Raw genomic sequence first — 14,622 nt, 5'->3', positions numbered from 1 at the left:
ATTTCCTGGTATCCAGCTCCCACAGCTAGTGGGAGAGAAATACTTCATGATGGGGTCTATCAGGAAAGCAGGGTATCAAAACCTTCAGCATTGGATTCAGGTTTTAGGGCCAAGGTATCAATCTCTGTGTTAAACCACTTACAAGTTTTATAATTTTGGGGTGAGTTGCTGAGCCCCTGAAGTTTCCACACATAAAAGAAAGACCGTTGCCTGTAAAAGTAATAGCTCATTCTTATTTCAAAGAAATGTATAGGGACTAAAGAGGTAGTACGAAAACTGCAGTTTGCGTAAATTGATAGGTTAATTAATTGCAGATGTTGTTAGGAAGTTGGCCAAAAGAGGAGGGTGCTCAAAGTGAAATACTGACGCTGGCCAGGGAGCCTGTGTGAACAGGTAGAGCCAATGAAGCCACTAAATCATGACACCCAGAGTGGGAGTTCAGCCCCAGGGTCTGATGTGAAACCAGGCAGGAGAGCTGGTGCTTGCTCCCTGCTTCCTCTGTTCACTGCCCGCTGACATGAGGTCTTCCAGGAGGGGACAGCACTCTTGAGCAGCATCCAGAGGGTATTCTGCATGGGAAGTGGGCCTGGAGCTAACAGACCCATTAATTTCTTGTGAGAATAAAAGGATCCTGAAAGTTTGTAAGAGTCAGAAAACATCTGGCAGGCACATGAGCCAACCATGAGCCTCAGGAAGATAAATTGATTATGGACACACAAGAGCTAATTTTTTTTTAATGCAACAACAATGTAAATTTTTTTTTTAAGGCTGTTAAGCCAGATGTTGCTTTGATTCATGTTTTCTTTTTCTTTCTTTGTTCCAGATGGTCTCAGACTGTGTGCCCTCTCTTCTCTCTGATACTGTTACACATGCATTAACAGATGCTAAGCAGATCTCAGCACAGTGGAGAATTCAGAGAAATCACAGTGCCCAGTGGTCAAATCTGTCCTTCATTTGTGAAATGAAATAAGGAAGAAACTCTTAATTTTTAAAATTCTATCTTGTTTTTTTTTATTAATTTATTCTTGTTACATCTCAATGGTTATCCCAACCCTTGTATCCTCCCATTCCTCCTTCTCTCCCATTTTCCCCTTACTCCCCTCCCCTATGACTGTGACTGAGGGGGACTTCCTCCCCCCTTATATGCTCATAGGGTATCAAGTCTCTTCTTGGTAGCCTGCTATCCTTCCTCTGAGTGCTACCAGGTCTCCCCCTCCAGGAGACAAAAACCCCTACCCAGATCTAGCCAATGGACAGGACATTCTCCACAGTTGAGTGGAGAGAGGGGTATGACTTTCACACATACTCTGGTGCCTCATATTTGAAATTCTTAACTTTTAAACCAGTCGTTTATTAATATATCAAAGAGCTAAGAGAAATGGTGTCCAATGTTTTGTTTTGGAATGTGCGTGCACATGTTCATGGAGATGAGTGTCTTGGAGAAGCAACAATGATGGCTGCAGTGAGGAAGTGTGGACTTCATTATCAGACATACCCCAGAGCTCCTCCCTGCACTGTCTCGTCCCTGGGGGCCCTTGAGTCCTATCTATATGCCTCACGTACCTTCCATCCCCTGGGCTGCTATTGAGCTAAATCAGAAAATCAGCAAGCCTCCCAAGGCCAAGAAAGGTCAGGATTGGTAACAACTTGTACCACAGCTTGATGGCCCCTGATGCTTTTTCACTCATGCTTCTCCTGCTTCCCAGTCTCTATTCATGCGCCCTAATTCTTATTACTGGGTCTACAACTTTGCAACCTAATATATAAACTATAGACGCTACAGTTGGTTGCTGGGGCCTGAGGCTCTTCCCAATCCCTTTTAAGCCCTTGACAGGATATGGTGGTCTCTACTTCTGACCCTTCCTCCACTGCTCCTCTTTCTGCATGACTGAGACACCCCACCACACTGCTGCCAGGAGCACTAGCTGCCAGGGTACGTTGCCTGCCAATCTGTACCTGAGCTCTCCACATGCACAGGAGTAAGCCAAGCAGAACAATGAATACCAGGAATGACCTCTGCCTAATTCAGGGGTGACCATGACAAAAAGCTGGCAACTGAGTCTGTATGCACAGTAGTTGACAGTCACATGTTGAATGGGGACTGCATTGACAATCAATGTTCTGTGTCCATTTGTTCAATCTTATTCCTTCAGTTCTTGAAGAAGGAAAAAAAGCCAATGTTTATGTCACACATCTACCGGCATTTAGAAAATATTTCTTAGTGCTTAGTCTATTCTTATAGGGAAAGATATTTACTAATATATCTTACTTTAAATAACTGGAAATTTCCCCAAAGCAGCATGATTATTTCATTAATCAAGGTGAAGGTAGAAACACAGATGTGAAGTGCTTTAGTTTCATAAAAATGTTTGACTAAAACTCTGATATTGCGAATGAGTTGTGGAAGTATGTTTAAATTAAATCAGCTGTATGAGTAATACAAAATTCCAAGAATATTGGTATTTCACAGTAAAGCTCAACGAGCACTTTCTGGCCAATGACCTCATCTTTAAAGTGAAGTGTTTCCCAGTACTTGTTACAAAGTGATTGTTGGTTAAATATGAACTTTTACCTTTTATCTTCATATTGGATGTTTACTTTATCAGAAAACGTGCATTATTGTATAAAGCAATGTTTTCAAAGATCATGTTCCTTGCTTTTTACTCTCATATGCCTGAGAGCATGTCACTGCTCCCTAAGACTTATACACCTGGATTTAGAAGTTAAGTAATTGTTTCAGGTTTCTTATTGCTTTCCATACAGGCCCTCACTGCCCAGGCTGATGACTAGAGCTCTCTACTGGGATCCACACCTACCCCCGAGGCTACAGATGCTCCAGTTAAGTAGTCTGCCTCTGGGATGGCAAAGTAGGCATCCAGGAACCAGCTACACCCAACTTAACGTCTCTAAGCCTGGCAATGTCAAATGGTTTCTGATGACTTTTAGACTGCAGAACTGAAGCAAAGTTATAAAGCCTATAGATGTTCAATGTATTCTCAAGGACAATCCTCATCGCATTGCTGAGAAGCGAGATGACAATTCCTTCCAGAGTGGAAATTTTTTAGTTGAAACTAATTCTTAATGCTTTTAACACAATGCCTCCAAAACGAAATGCTTGTCTAACAGCACAGGGACAAAGGAAGTCTGTATCACAAGTGACTCTTCAAACAATGATTACTGGCTGGCTCCTGCCAGAACTGTGTGTTAGATGCTAAACTATTTACAGAGTCACTAAAATTTGGCAGTCGCTCCTTACACACAGAACAGCAGAATTTATAAGTATTCTACAGTAAGTAGGGGCCCACATTAAACATAAGCTAAGACTGTAGGACCATGTATTCTGTTTGGCATTACTTACCAGTTATCCTCCCTTCCAGAAGTTCCTTTCTCCTTCAGCCCCTTTGGGGGTATACCTGCCCTATGACCACACAATAAAAACGCCCATGCTTCCATAGGGAAGTCTCACAAGGAAGTGTGTTTGGATGCTCAATAGTGCTCTACTTACCTTGGTCACTTTCCGACAATATTGTGTAGACTACAGATGAAGCTCGGGAGAATTTCTGAGACTGGAGCTTGTCCACCCTTTCCCGAACAAAAGCAATTTCCTGGTTCTTACCCCCCATACTGTTCATAACGGAACAAGCAGCTCAGTGTAAACGCTGACTAGATACAAACTCTCTTGAGCTTCTCCCACACACGGACTGCTTAGATGCCCTAAGCCTTCACCATGCACACATATCAAAGACATTTTGTCTTCTATTCATATTTACTTTATGGGCACAAAGCTAGCCCAATGACCAAAACACAAAGATATTGTACATTGTCCCAATAAATTATCTTTCAAAACCCAGAGCACTTTTACTCTCCTGTGTAGAAACAGCAATGTTATGATACCCTGTAAAGCTGAAGTTTAGAATATAAGGCCTATTCCCCAGTATCCTGACCTTAGATACTACATATGTAAAGCTGAAGTTTAGAATATAAGGCCTATTCCCCAATATCCTGACCTTAGATACTACATATGTAAAGCTGAAGTTTAGAATATAAGGCCTATTCCCCAGTATCCTGACCTTAGATACTACATAAAAATATAGACCCAAAGCAGTATGAGCTTGGGTACTTCTGTGCATTTTTTACTTATGTGCATGTATGTGGGCCGAGGACAAACTGCAGTCAGTACTGTCCTTCCACTGTGTGGACTGAACTCAGGCCACCATGCTTGATCGCAAGCACTTTGACCCACTGAGCCATCTCCTGACCTTGCGTGACTGGGTATTTTCAAAGCTGTGACTGAGCCACAAGAAATGTCCATACAGCTCTTCACTGAAGAACCACGCACCAGCTGTTCTACAAAGTGAGATACCTAGAAAATCAGTACTATCTGATGTTACCAAGACTACACAGATCTTCAGTGGTCCTTGTCCCAAGCACTCACCACTCTAGAACAAGTCTCAGACCTTGGTGGGCCAGAGAGCAGCAGTCCACCGTGGCGAGGCTAACCGACTTTTAAGTACCAATAACAAGGCTAAGGAAATTTGTTCACTCTTGTTGGGATATTTAAACTGTTAACACTTATGTGAAATACACTGAATGCTTTTCAACAAGCAAAGTGACCCCATTGTTCCATCACTGGGGCTTGCAGTACTAGAACTGTTCTCAAGACTACCTGCTGCAACTCCAGTCTTATATTTTGTATAGAATGTACAATCACCCAAAATTAGGTTTGTCATTATTTGTGGCTTTTGACTAGATTGTACATTGGTGGCAAGCATTAATCATTGTGATTTTACCAATACAGACCTAAAAGGAAACACTTAAGATTTGTATGTGCAGGCTGGAGAGATGGCTCAGAGGTTAAGAACACTGACTGCTCTTCCAGAAGTCCTGAGTTCAATTCCCAGCAACCACATGGTGGCTCACAATCATCTATAATGTGATCCGGTGCCCTCTTCTGGCCTGAAGGCATTATACGCAGGCAGAGTACTGTATACTTACTAGCTTTGTATGTTGTATGTGAGTGATGGTGCCTATGGAAGCCAGAGGGATCTGATCTGGAGTTACAGGTGTTTGTGAGACTGGGAATCAAACTTAGGTTCTCTAGAACAGCAAACGCTCTTATCCACCTCACTCTTAATGAAAATAGTTTAAAAACTTAGTTCTCTTTGGTATCTTTGTTGCCATTCTAACATATTTGTTTATTCAGGGTTTTTTCCCTCTATTATCCAAAAGTCCAAAAAGCAGGCTATGTAAGTGCACTATCTGCCCTTCTTCCCCAAGTGAAGAGCGCAAGCTTTATGTCTGAGCAGACACCGACTCCCCCAACTATCTCATTCCTTCCCAGAACTGAAGACCTTCCTTCCACAGTCCCAGCCCCAGGCAGCCAAGACCACAAATTTTTAAGTGTTTTACTTGAGTGCAATCACAACAGAGGCTCAGACTGGCAAGAAGAATGGAACCCCATACTCCTTCAGGGTGCCTATTTTATGTGCTTTTTCCTAAGCAGAAGTTGGAAAGTCTAGTATAATCAGCTTTGATCCATGAACTGTAAATGGAGTGGCTAGTCCACCAATGCCAAATATAACTAAGTCCTAGCTAACTAGCTCCTCTGGGAGCATTAGAATACAGACAGTGGGCAGTAAGACAACTGTGGTGGCTCACATAAGCAAAAGCAGGTAGTAGGTAACAACAGCTGTGGGGGGAAGGGGTAAAAAAAGAGGGAGGTCAACAATGCAAAGTCTTTATTTCACCTTACGATATTTCTGACCGTTTCCCTGATGCTGGATCTCAAATCTTAGGAGTCCACAAGTACAGCATTTAGACTTCATATCTCCAGAGGAAGGTGCCCAGAGGCAATCAGGCCTCAGGGTATCTTTAGATGGGAAAAATACAAAGATTCTCCATAACAATCCACGTCAGCTTGTCACTTCACTGAAACACCTTTAAGTGTTCCATCATCCCTAAAGCTTTTCTGTGAAATCTAGGATAGGAAAAGACTCACCTCTCTCACACACAGCACCACAGAGGGAAAGGGTGAACAAGCACTACATTGCAACAGCCAGATTATTCACCCAGAAAATGAATTTGATTCAGTTTAACAGGGACTTGTGGGAAAAAAAAAAAAAAAAAAAAAAAAATCTAAGTCCTGTGTGTCTTCTCAAGGTACACTGGGCTAGACTTTTATATATGTATTTCCCATAATAATGAATTAAACTCTATATAAAAATAAGTTACCCCGTCTCTGAGTAATGTGAAATATTCCTAAGAGTCTAGGGATACCCACATTCCATATCCCAAACACAGCCAATTCCCGGACATGGGAAGCATAACCCTCTGGTCACCCTGTGGGGCAAAGAGCAGTGCTTTGGGAAAGCCCCCACCCCAAACTACGTAACACTCACACACACACATCCATTTATAAAGGAAGGTTTTCCTCCTAGTCACTAGGGGATGCAGCCTCCCTCAGGCTGAGAATCTGCCTACTTACTGCACGGGACTAGGGAGTAAACATGCTCTACAGGGCTCCTGTGCTCTCCTAAATGGAAGGCAGGGGCAAGCAAGTAGACTCTTGCAGGTGGAGGACTTGCTGTTTTTTCTGAAATCCATTCTACTCCACAACACGCTCAGGTCCAGGGGCTGAGAGAGGCTCCAAGGGCACAACATGGTGGATGACCTGATGGTCCCAGCCAACTGTGGTAACAAGGGAGTGATTGAGTGGAGACCACGTAGCATCTCTTACAAAGTCTCTGTGTGCTCGACTTCTAAACCTAGAACAAAAGGGGAAAAATGGGAGTGTGGTAAGAGACAAGAAAAAAACCCATGTGGGAATACAGAAAGAAAACCTAACATACTCAGAACACAGTTTTTGAAACATTTCAGCATCTGAAGAGCCTTATTACTAGGACAGTGAGTGATCAATCATCCGATCCAGTCTACTTTCTCCACGTCACAGAAGGGGTCCCCTACATGAGGCTGGAATGCTAGCTAGACCTTGCCTATAATCAGACTGCTTCCAGCACTCAGTCTCTGCAGACACATAGACACAATTGGGAGATTTTGCGCGCGGGGGGAGAGAACCTCCACAGACAAAATTGGAGAATTTTCTTACATTTACATTTTTTAAAAAATAGTGTCTCCGTGTGGATGTGGATACGTAAGTGTAGATGCCCACAGAAGCTAAAGGCATCATGTGTCTTGGATCTGGAGTTACAGCTAGCTGTGGGTGCTGGGAACACAGAGGAAGTGTTCTTAAGTGCTGAGCCATTTCTCCAGACCCAACAAAGGAAGAATTTTGCATGCATGTTTCTGAAGAGAAAATGAACCGGCTTGCCCATTGCTCTTGATCCCTCTACACAGGATTCTACTTCAAACTTACACCTCAGAAAGGTTTGAATCCAGCACAGCGAGTGAGCAGTCTTCGCTGAGAGAGGCCAAAAGGGGAACACTAGGAGAGGACACAAAGGGGAGAGAAGATCAAGTCTGTGAATTCCACAACCAAATTCTGACAGGGCCAGCCCTAACCCCACTGTAAACTCAGGCAGGGGAGAAGGCAGCCTGATGCCCACTCTGGGTTAAGGTCTCACCTCCATTATAATTCCAAGAAAAGACAAAGAAAACGGAACAGAGCCAGTGCTCACAGAAACCATGCTAGCAACCAACCACCCCAATGTATCCCTCTGTATATTAGCAATTACCCAGAATCACAGGCTCCTCAATCACATGGTGCTGTGTTAACCATCAATGAGATCACATTCAGCTCTTTGCAGACTATAGCAACCTAGTAAGTACTACAATGACTAGCTTAGGAGACCAAGCTAGAGTACTGCCCCAGCTAACGCTTTACCCACAGACCCTCCCCGTATCACCCCATTCCTACTCCTTTACCCCAGCCATTCCTTCCAGGTCCCTAAAACAGTACCTGTGTGGAGAGAATACCAGTCTAGTGACACCCTGGGAGTGCACAGCTGAGCTGAGGGTACAGCTTGCGTTCTTGGTGTCCACAAAGGAGACAGATCCATTCTCATCGCCTGTAGAAGAAACACAGCATATCGCAGTGGTTAAGAATATAGGCTTCAGGCTGGGCGTGGTGACTTATACCTTTAATCCTAGCATGCGTAAGGCAGAGGAAGGAGGATCGCTCTAAGTTCTAGGTTAGCCTGATATAAAAATCAAGCTTCCAGGACAGTCCAAACTATATAGATAGATCCTGTCTTGGGGAAGAAAAAAAAAAACGGGGGACAGGGGGAAAGGCTTATATCAGCCAGACCTGAATGTGGACAAGCTCACCACCCTGAGCAACAGTTTCCCTTTGTGATGTAGAATCAGTAAGTCACCGTGTGGCTGTGACAATACTGGTAGTTATTGCTTTAACTACAAGCTGTTCCCACATGCAGTCACACCCACTGCAGAATAAGGCCCTAACAACAAGCACTTGCTATGTGGCCCATTGGTTTCTAACCACGCCCAGAATAGAGGAGCTGGAACAATGAGGAATCAAATCCACTAGGAAAAACTATGTTCTCCAAAGTTAAATAAAACTCGCATAATTCATGTTGTGCCCAAATGTGCTGACACGAGCATGGACACTGTGAAGGCAGCACTTTGTCATCCTCCCCATGCCCAGAGTTGATATGTCATGCTGCCTTACCAAAGACAAAGACTTCACTCTGCTGAGGATGCCAAGCCAGGGAGGTAGGGAGGTAGCCAGAGGCATTGCAGCCTGGAAGGGAGAAAAGGGAGGTTCGGAACAAAAGTCACAACCTAGAAGAAGCAGTCTTTCAAAAGAAGTCACTAAGCCCTGGGAACACAGTCACTGGGTTTCTTAAATGCTGCTACAGCAGTCATGCATGCCCTCATCCGAGCCTCACCACCTCCATCTACCCATCAGTCTCCTGTCATCTGTGGGCCCTTTTGTCCAGCTGTTTGCGAGCGCACCACCCACCCCACCCAGCAGCTAGCCCTTCTCCTTGGTACTCACTGCAGTATGGTCAACAGAGCCTCAAAGAGATAGAATGTGGTTCAGTTCTATCCTGGGGGCGGGGGCACCTGGCAACTCTGCTGCCTCTGGCCAACAAAAGCCTCATCCAAGTGTGTTCCCCTTTATGCTTTCTCCGCAGACTCACCTAACTGTGATGCTGGCTTGGGGCAGCGGGTATCCCAGAGTAAAATTCTACTGTCCTAGGAAGAGGAACAGAAAGGGTTTCATAATGCAAACCAGCCCACATCGCTGCTAAGGTTCAGCTGTGGCTGGGAAGAAGCCACTGGATCTTACCTCACTACATGAAAGGAACACAGAGTCTTTGTGGGGAGAGGCAGCAACACAGGTGACCTGTCCTGCATGAGCTGTAAAGGAGAAACACGGCAGAGAAAAGTGAATGTGAAAAACAGGCCTGCTTCATCATGTAACGTAATAAATACTATGACAGGTTATAAACCAGAACAAGCAAGAAGAAAAGTTGATAGCTGTAAAACCTGAAAAAGCTAGCAGAAATAATGAGCTAGTAAAGACAATGGCGCTCAAGTAAGAACAGGGAAGGAGTTTGCAGTATAGATGTCGTAAAGGAAGAAGCTTCCTAACACTAGAGCAATGTCCATAGTAACAGAAAAGCTGTTGTGGTGTTGTTCTAAGCAGCGTGAGTTTTTTAATATGCTCTCTGCTAAGACTGAACTGCCTGTGCTTTCCCATCACCCTCCCCACACTTCACAGGCAGAGCCCGTCCCTCCCTTGAGCCCAGGTCTTCCCATGTCAGTGCTCAGAGCCTGAACACCTACAGCTCTCAAACTGAGAGCCAGACAGCAAAGGAGCCTCCTCAGTGGAGGGAGTGAACCTGTCTCAGTCACCGACAAATACAAGGGTGGCTCTGTGGCTTGCCTGTTTCTAATAGTGAGACCTGGGGAAAAAAGGGGGGGAGAGGGAGGGTTGCAGTCCTAAGGACATAACCAATTAGCTTACGTGAAGTAAGACACCAAGCTGGACCAAGCTGAACTTTTTCGAAAAGTAAATGAAATCTAACGCTGCTAACAGTACCAAAAAAAAAAAAGTTTTTGTCATTAAGCTATTTGTAAATAATTTGTATAAATAGGTTATTGACTTTAAAAATACATGCTTAAAACATACGTGATACACGTATAATACGTGATACACTAAAAAATTCACTTCTTGGCAACTACCCATTTTTTTTTTTAAAGAAAAACTCATTTATTAAATGTGTATGTATGCACATGTGCTGTAGCACAGATGTGGAAGTCAGAGGAAACCTTGCAGGATTCAGCTGTGTTCTTGCACCAAGTCGATTCCAAAAACCAAACCCAAGTCTCCAGGTCTGGCAGCAAGTACCTTTACCCACCAAGCAGTCTCACTTGCCCCACCCAAATTTTTTTCTTAACAGTTTAAAAATATACATGAGGGTATAGCTTTTAAATTCTTTTGGGAAGCCTACATGCAATAAATAAATAGGCAGATACATAAATAAATAAAATATAAGTCATTGCTACAAATTAGCTAGAGCTGAAATCACTGAAGCCATTTAACCTGCCCTTCCAGAATAGCCAAAATGGTTCTGCCTTAAGGAATAAATCACCCTTCATCCTTATGAATTCAAAATTCATAAAGAATTGCTACTGAAACAAAGTTAACTGCTAGTTCTGTTAATGAAGCAAAACAGAAGGAGCATTAAAGTGATGAAATGTCTCAAAAAGATATTTTATAGAGGTTAAAATTCAAGAGTTAGATTCAAAAGTCTTAGGCAGGAGAGATGGCTCAATCTAAAGTGCTTTCCTCACCAGCATGAAGACCTGAACTTACCCCAAAAGCCATGTAAAAAGCTATGGTTGAGGTTGGAGAGATGGCTCAGAGGTTAAGAGCACTGTCTGCTCTTCCAAAGGTCCTGAGTTCAATTCCCGGCAACCACATGGTGGCTCACAACCATCTATACATGATATCTTGTGCCCTCTTCTGGCTTGCAGGCACACATGCAGGCAAAATATTGAATATATTCTGAATAATAAGTAAATAAATCTTTAAACAAAACTTGATTTAAAAAAAAAAAAGCCATGGTTGGTGGCACTTGCTTGTAATTCCAACACTGGGGAGGCAGAGACAAGTGAATCCTTGTGGCTCCCTGGCTGGTTAGCCTAGCCTCATCTGTGAGCTCCATATCCTAGTGAGAGAATCAGTCTCAAAAAACAAAGTTGACCTTTAGCCATCACGCGCACGCGCGCGCACACACACACACACACTTATCCTTTGAGAATAGCAAGGCTCTACTGTGGGTTAAGCTGGTGCACAGCTTACGGTCATAAAGAAGGCGTCAATGCTGACAAGAAAATAGGATCTTGATCTGTAGGCTACAGGACACCAATGAAGAACCAGGAGTCAAAGACTACAGGTGAAGATGAGTGTGACTGTCTACTGCTAAAGCCTGCCGGTAAATGGATGTAAGATATGGACGGGCAGAGACTGACCAAATGGAGACTCAATACAACCTGATGAACCCTGAGCTAAGAGAATAGAGGCTGTTGGGCCTCTGTAGTCTGGATGGGAACAGCCCCCACAGGCTCATATAGTGAAAACGTTGGCTCCCAATTGGTGGACTATTTAAGAAGGATTGAGGGGTGTGTCACTGGGGATGATACCAGACCCAGGCTGGCTCTTTATCTGTCACATGCTTGTGGATTAGGATGTAAGCTCTAAGCTATTGCTCCAGCCTTGCCTGCCTATTGCCCTCATGATCCTTGCCATGAAACTGTAAGCAAGCCCTCAAATAAAGGCTTTTTTCCGAAAGTGAACTTGATCATAGTGTTGTTTCACAGCAATAACACAGTAACTAAAACACCCATGTAGTCAAAAGGCTATGAAACTATCGACAGAGACACAGAGAAAAGAACAGGTGGCAGATAACGAAACCTGACTGTAGTTGGGGTAAGGAGAGGCCACTCAAGAGAACCCAGACTTGCTATTATTATCCAAACAAAGTTCAAGTGTCCCAAAGGAGAAAATAAAAGGTAACTATAGTCAGAGCTGCTCAAGAAGTAATACTCACCCCGGTATGAATTCAGTGACATCTGCTGAGCCAGGTCCCAAATTTTGATGCTACAATGTAAAAAGCAAACAGGAATATTGGCTTGCACTATCAACATAAAAATGTACTCAAACAAGAACATATTTGACCAACATGTCCACTATCTGCTTCCTAGCCTCCTGCTGTCTTATTTACAATGCACACCCCAATCTCCGAGGAAAGAAACATCCCATTATTCACTCTCTAGAAGCAGCCCAAAGCATCACTTAATGAAATGAGCAGGACAGTAAGGCTCAAAATGGCACAATGAAAGCAGGGACCCACCACAAGTCTTTGCTGCCACTGACAGCTTGTGTGCCGGAGCTCAGGACGGCGACAGTGGACACAATGTCGTCATGCTCATACTTGCAGAACTGGCTGACAATAAGTGTCTCGTTTTCATCTAGCTCCCACAACTCAACAGCACCTGTTGGGGACAGAGTGGCACGGGGTGTTGGCGAGGGAAGCAGTAATTCCCGCCTAGGATCCAAGCAAGCACTGTTACTGAACTAACAACAAGTTGTTCCTATAAAAGTAAAGTCCACATCATGAAAAGGCTAAGCTAACGTCCAGGCCATTTGGTTTTAGGTTACCCTTCAGCTTTCGTAACAACTGCCCAAATGCCTACGTGAGGAAAACTAGAAAGACGGGGAAGTAGATGTAAAATCAATCAATCAAGGAGACAAAGATAACGCCTTACACAACACAGTCGAGTGCTGATATCGCTTCCCAGTTATGCAGACACCAATAGGTATTTGATTGGGCTGCTTGAATAAATGTCCTGCAACATTTTAATGTTCAAGCTCAACTGTCAGAGAGGCTCAATCTTCAACGTCTTACTTTTCACCTTCCATGCCCTATCTATCAACTTAATGTGTGTGTGTGTGTGTGTGTGTGTGTGTATTTTAAGCATATAGGTGTTTTGCCTTCATGTATGCCTACTCACCAAGATCGTACAGTGCCCATGAACTCAAAAGAGAGGGCACTAGGTCCCCTAACACTGGAGTTACAAATGGTTGCTAGTGGCATATGGGTCCTCTGGAAAAGCACTCAGCACTTGTAACCACCACGTCATCTCTCCACAACCAAAATGAAAGTTTTTACTTTCATGTCTGAGACAGGTCTTCCTATGTAGCCTTGGCTGGCCTAGAACTGGATATTTAGGACAGGCTGACCTCCAAATCACAGAGCCGTCTCTTCTGCTGGGAACTGAGGTGACACCTTCACCAAGCTCCCACCAACTTCTACATTCTGACTTTCTTTAATATGTTTAATTCTTTGGGAATTTCATATGTTCATACAATGTCCATATGTTTCATAATTGGACCATATTCACCCCTAACTTGTCCAAGATTCACCCGCCAGCACCTCCAACTTCCATTTTCTTTTCTTTTTTTTTTTTTTTTTAATGCCAAAGCCAGCATTGCTCAGCCTGACACTCAAAGAAAGTGGAATTAAGGGTTGTCCAGTGGCAGAGCCGCTGCCGAACAAGGTGCCTAGGTTCAATTCCCAGCACACAACAGCAAAAGGAAACAGGAAGCCAGGCATGGTGGCACACGCCTTTAATGCCAGCACAAGGGGTAGGCCGAAGCATGAGGAAGACCTCTGTGAGTTCAAGGCCAGGCTGGTCCACTTAGTTCCAGAACAACATTGGGAGACCCTGCCTCTAAATAAATAAAGAAAATAGGAAGGCAACACCTCTTAAATCAACATCCTCTTTGGTCCTGGGTGGCCAGGAACCAAGCGAAGATTACAATGTTTCTGAACGTTTGGTGTGAACTGACCGGACATTGGCCACCTAGCAGATTAGAACCTTAGAAAAAGAAAAAATACCTTCCCCCATTGCAACCTTTATCCAAAACTTCAATTCCAGGGGCGGGGTAACTTACCTGAATCAGAAGCAACTAGGATACCTTTGTCTCCCACCCAAGTGAGGTCAGCTACTCCTGCCTCCGTCTGGACACCAGCAGAGCAGAAACCTTCGTTGGGGGCCACACTCGCATCTTTGAAAAACCACAAAGAACCGGCCCAGCAGCGACCACTCAGACTGGAGGCCCCGAGCAAAAGGGAACCATCTACCGCCGGGAGAGAGAAATAACAAGGTGTCAGACCGAAGGCCCGCTCGTTTCCATGGTAACCTGTAGGCCCACCCACCCACCCCCACCTACCCTACGCGGGACCAGACTGGGTCTGAGATCAGATCTGAGGGGTAGCCCCCGGGGAACCAGTTAGGAATCCGGAGGGCTCACGGCACTGGGCGAACTTGGGTCAATACCGGGAAAGGGCGCCCATGGCTGGGTATGGGGGCTTCCAGGCCCGGGATCTTGGCTCACCAGACCGGTACCGTGCAGCCTCCAACTGCCGTTCCATGCAGGCTGGTGCATTAGGGGGCAAGTTCCACTCGCGGGCCGCGGGGGGCACGAGCGGGGGTGGGGTCTCCTTCCGCATCTCCACGATTCCAAATGCAACCTAGACCCAGCCTAGGCGAGACCCTGATTTCGCGCTAGAAGAAACCCCCCACTACACACACACACGTGGTGCACCTCGGCGCCTCCGCCCCTCTCCA

The 14,622-nt window shown here is 44.6% G+C and overlaps 1 protein-coding gene across 1 annotated transcript; it reads right to left on the bottom strand.

Annotated features, from left to right (window-relative positions):
* Positions 1-6,395: 6,395 nt before the first annotated feature.
* Wdr77 (WD repeat domain 77) lies at positions 6,396-14,572 on the bottom strand. The gene is made up of 10 exons (XM_051165842.1): positions 14,390-14,572; positions 13,946-14,131; positions 12,342-12,483; positions 12,039-12,088; positions 9,269-9,339; positions 9,120-9,174; positions 8,645-8,716; positions 7,916-8,024; positions 7,373-7,441; positions 6,396-6,764 (listed from the first exon to the last, which is right to left on the bottom strand). Exons 1-10 carry the CDS (start codon positions 14,502-14,504, stop codon positions 6,605-6,607), a joined length of 1,029 nt encoding a protein of 342 aa, XP_051021799.1. The 5' UTR covers positions 14,505-14,572; the 3' UTR covers positions 6,396-6,604.
* Positions 14,573-14,622: the final 50 nt, after the last annotated feature.

The sequence above is a fragment of the Acomys russatus genome, chromosome 23, assembly GCF_903995435.1.
Source record: "Acomys russatus chromosome 23, mAcoRus1.1, whole genome shotgun sequence".
NCBI classification, from domain to species: Eukaryota; Metazoa; Chordata; class Mammalia; order Rodentia; family Muridae; genus Acomys; species Acomys russatus.
The sequence above is the reverse complement of the archived record's forward strand: the minus strand, read 5'-3'. Positions and strand labels throughout refer to the sequence as shown.